Genomic DNA, 2,983 nt, shown 5'->3' on the forward strand with positions numbered 1-2,983 from the left:
TTGAAATAATGATTTTAAGTGTTTTACAAACATTATCGACTAAAATGCTTTAAACCAGAATTCAGGATAGAAAATACAAAAAATCGATTCAGTCGAACCTATTCAATCAATGTAATCATTGCATCGACACACGACGACCAACGCCATTTTATATTTTAAGGATTAGGAATTACAATCATGTGAAAAGCTGTAATAAAACTAAGTGAACTTAAACAGTGAAATATCCAATTTCTTTACCCTTACGTAGAAATGCAACCAAACCGTCTAAAATTTCTATGGCGTTAGGAATGATTTGCTCTGGCGGTAGAATGAACCCGTGATAACCCGTGTCGCGGAACTCGATCGTAGCAGCTACGGGTACTCCTTGCGTACCATGCGCCCAGTCACGGGAAGATCCAGAATTGATATCTGCAAGATATATTCGACGGCCCATTCGTTGATAGTGGTGTTGGTAGAATACTTTCCAATTGTTCCAAATGAAGAAATACTTACATAGTACATCAGCCGTTGTACCGACTTCGTATGTAGTTTTATATTTTTGGAAGATAGCGATAGCTGCCGCTTCTCCCATTTCCATCATATCATAGTAGTTTTCGGAGTAATAGGTGTTTGTGTGTCCGTACGGAAACAGGATATACTGCCCGTACGAATGGAAGGCGAAATACGCATGAATATTGTCCTTAATGCTAATGAAATAGTTCATGATGTTTTTGGTCTCGATTTCCGATGCCGGTTCCGGCCCAGCGTAAGTGTCCGTGCATGGAACGGATGATGCTCCACCCTCTGTAATGAGAGGGCAACGCAATTCTTACAGTTTGACTGTTCACCTACTGTATGCAAAGTCATACCCATCCAGTGTCCGGGGAAATTTCGATTCATATCCACTCCGTAGCACAGCACATTGTGGGGATATCGATTCTTGCGCCACATCCGGTTCGTGGTCTTGGTGTAGTGGAGCCCGTCGGGGTTCACAACCGGCAGAATGTACCAGTCGTAGTTCTCCGCCAGCTCGCGTACATTGGGATCGACAGAAGTCAAAAACTCGTTCAGGATCCACGTGACCGTAGCCGAGGTGATCCACTCGCGGGCGTGTATGTTGGACTCGATGAAAATTCCCGGATTACCGGTTTTGTAGGACAGTTTGACAGCAATCATTTCTCGTCCCTCGTATGACTGACCAATGGATACCACAGAGAGGATGGTCGGATTCGCCGTCACCTGCTCATTCAACCAGATGTACATATCTTCCATAGTGTGATAGTTTACCCAATCGAATGCGCGCCTAGACTTTTGGGGACTTTCTTCGTCAATGAGCCTAAAACGGATTGGGTTAGGATTAGGGAGTGAGTAGTCAATTATATTTACTGTAAGCTTTGCTCTGCACTCACTTCTGCACGTTCGCGATCTTCAGCCGGCTCTCGAAATCGAGATGCTGTTTCAGTTCTTCAAACTCGGCCACTTTATGCGGAGGCACCACCAAATTGATTTTCATGTTTGTTTGCACTGGAGATTCCCAAAAGATGTACTGAAATAAACGAAATAACGATGCTTCACTTCGTTCGATGCTTCACTGTTTCACGCTTACTCCATCCGGATAACGCTCCATATACTGGAAGGCTTCAAGTTGTTTCTCGCTGCCGATGGATATTTCATACACTCGATAATTATCGAAACGAACAGGCTCTGCCTGGAGCAATCCTGCTCCAAGACAAACGAGCAGCGCAACAAACTTTGGGATCATCTCTGTTCGAAGGGAAGGAACCGACAGAAGCTAGACCAGGAGCTGAGTTGCCTTTTTTATAAGAGCCTGATTGAGATTTACTGCCGGCTATTGAGCAATTTTGTCAGTCCAGATAGGACAAAGCGCCTTGTAGAAAATGTGAAATCACTCAACAATGACTGCAGTTATGATTGTTTAATATCTTATCAGCTTGTTTTATGATTTGAATGATTATTGGCATAAACCTATTGCTTATCAAGTCAACGGTTGTTTAGAACAATAGTCCTAAACGTAAACGCTTCGTAAATATCGAATCGAGAAGGCTTGGCATAAGAGCAGTTCGTATAATACGTATACGTTCCACAATAAACCGTCTGTTCGCAATAGCTCTGAGTGTTTAGTGCACAAAAGATTCTCTCTGTAGTTTACATACAAATAGATTTTTTTTTGTTTTAAATTATTTTTATTACTATTGAAATAATGATTTTAAGTGTTTTACAAACATTATCGACTAAAATGCTTTAAACCAGAATTCAGGATAGAAAATACAAAAAATCGATTCAGTCGAACCTATTCAATCAATGTAATCATTGCATCGACACACGACGACCAACGCCATTTTATATTTTAAGGATTAGGAATTACAATCATGTGAAAAGCTGTAATAAAACTAAGTGAACTTAAACAGTGAAATATCCAATTTCTTTACCCTTACGTAGAAATGCAACCAAACCGTCTAAAATTTCTATGGCGTTAGGAATGATTTGCTCTGGCGGTAGAATGAACCCGTGATAACCCGTGTCGCGGAACTCGATCGTAGCAGCTACGGGTACTCCTTGCGTACCATGCGCCCAGTCACGGGAAGATCCAGAATTGATATCTGCAAGATATATTCGACGGCCCATTCGTTGATAGTGGTGTTGGTAGAATACTTTCCAATTGTTCCAAATGAAGAAATACTTACATAGTACATCAGCCGTTGTACCGACTTCGTATGTAGTTTTATATTTTTGGAAGATAGCGATAGCTGCCGCTTCTCCCATTTCCATCATATCATAGTAGTTTTCGGAGTAATAGGTGTTTGTGTGTCCGTACGGAAACAGGATATACTGCCCGTACGAATGGAAGGCGAAATACGCATGAATATTGTCCTTAATGCTAATGAAATAGTTCATGATGTTTTTGGTCTCGATTTCCGATGCCGGTTCCGGCCCAGCGTAAGTGTCCGTGCATGGAACGGATGATGCTCCACCCTCTGTAATG

General features: G+C 41.8%; 2 protein-coding genes across 2 annotated transcripts; both read right to left on the bottom strand.

Annotated features, from left to right (window-relative positions):
* Nucleotides 1-208: 208 nt before the first annotated feature.
* Nucleotides 209-1,741, bottom strand: LOC128276662 (zinc carboxypeptidase-like). Its single transcript, XM_053015120.1, has 5 exons — nt 1,586-1,741; nt 1,389-1,525; nt 849-1,315; nt 493-783; nt 209-408 (listed from the first exon to the last, which is right to left on the bottom strand). The coding sequence occupies exons 1-5, from the start codon at nt 1,739-1,741 to the stop codon at nt 209-211; spliced, it is 1,251 nt and encodes a 416-aa protein (XP_052871080.1).
* Nucleotides 1,742-2,400: 659 nt separating this feature from the next.
* LOC128276661 (zinc carboxypeptidase-like) lies at nt 2,401-2,895 on the bottom strand. Its single transcript, XM_053015119.1, has 2 exons — nt 2,685-2,895; nt 2,401-2,600 (listed from the first exon to the last, which is right to left on the bottom strand). The coding sequence occupies exons 1-2, from the start codon at nt 2,893-2,895 to the stop codon at nt 2,401-2,403; spliced, it is 411 nt and encodes a 136-aa protein (XP_052871079.1).
* Nucleotides 2,896-2,983: the final 88 nt, after the last annotated feature.

The sequence above is a fragment of the Anopheles cruzii genome, unplaced genomic scaffold (assembly GCF_943734635.1).
Source record: "Anopheles cruzii unplaced genomic scaffold, idAnoCruzAS_RS32_06 scaffold01965_ctg1, whole genome shotgun sequence".
Lineage (NCBI taxonomy): Eukaryota > Metazoa > Arthropoda > Insecta > Diptera > Culicidae > Anopheles > Anopheles cruzii.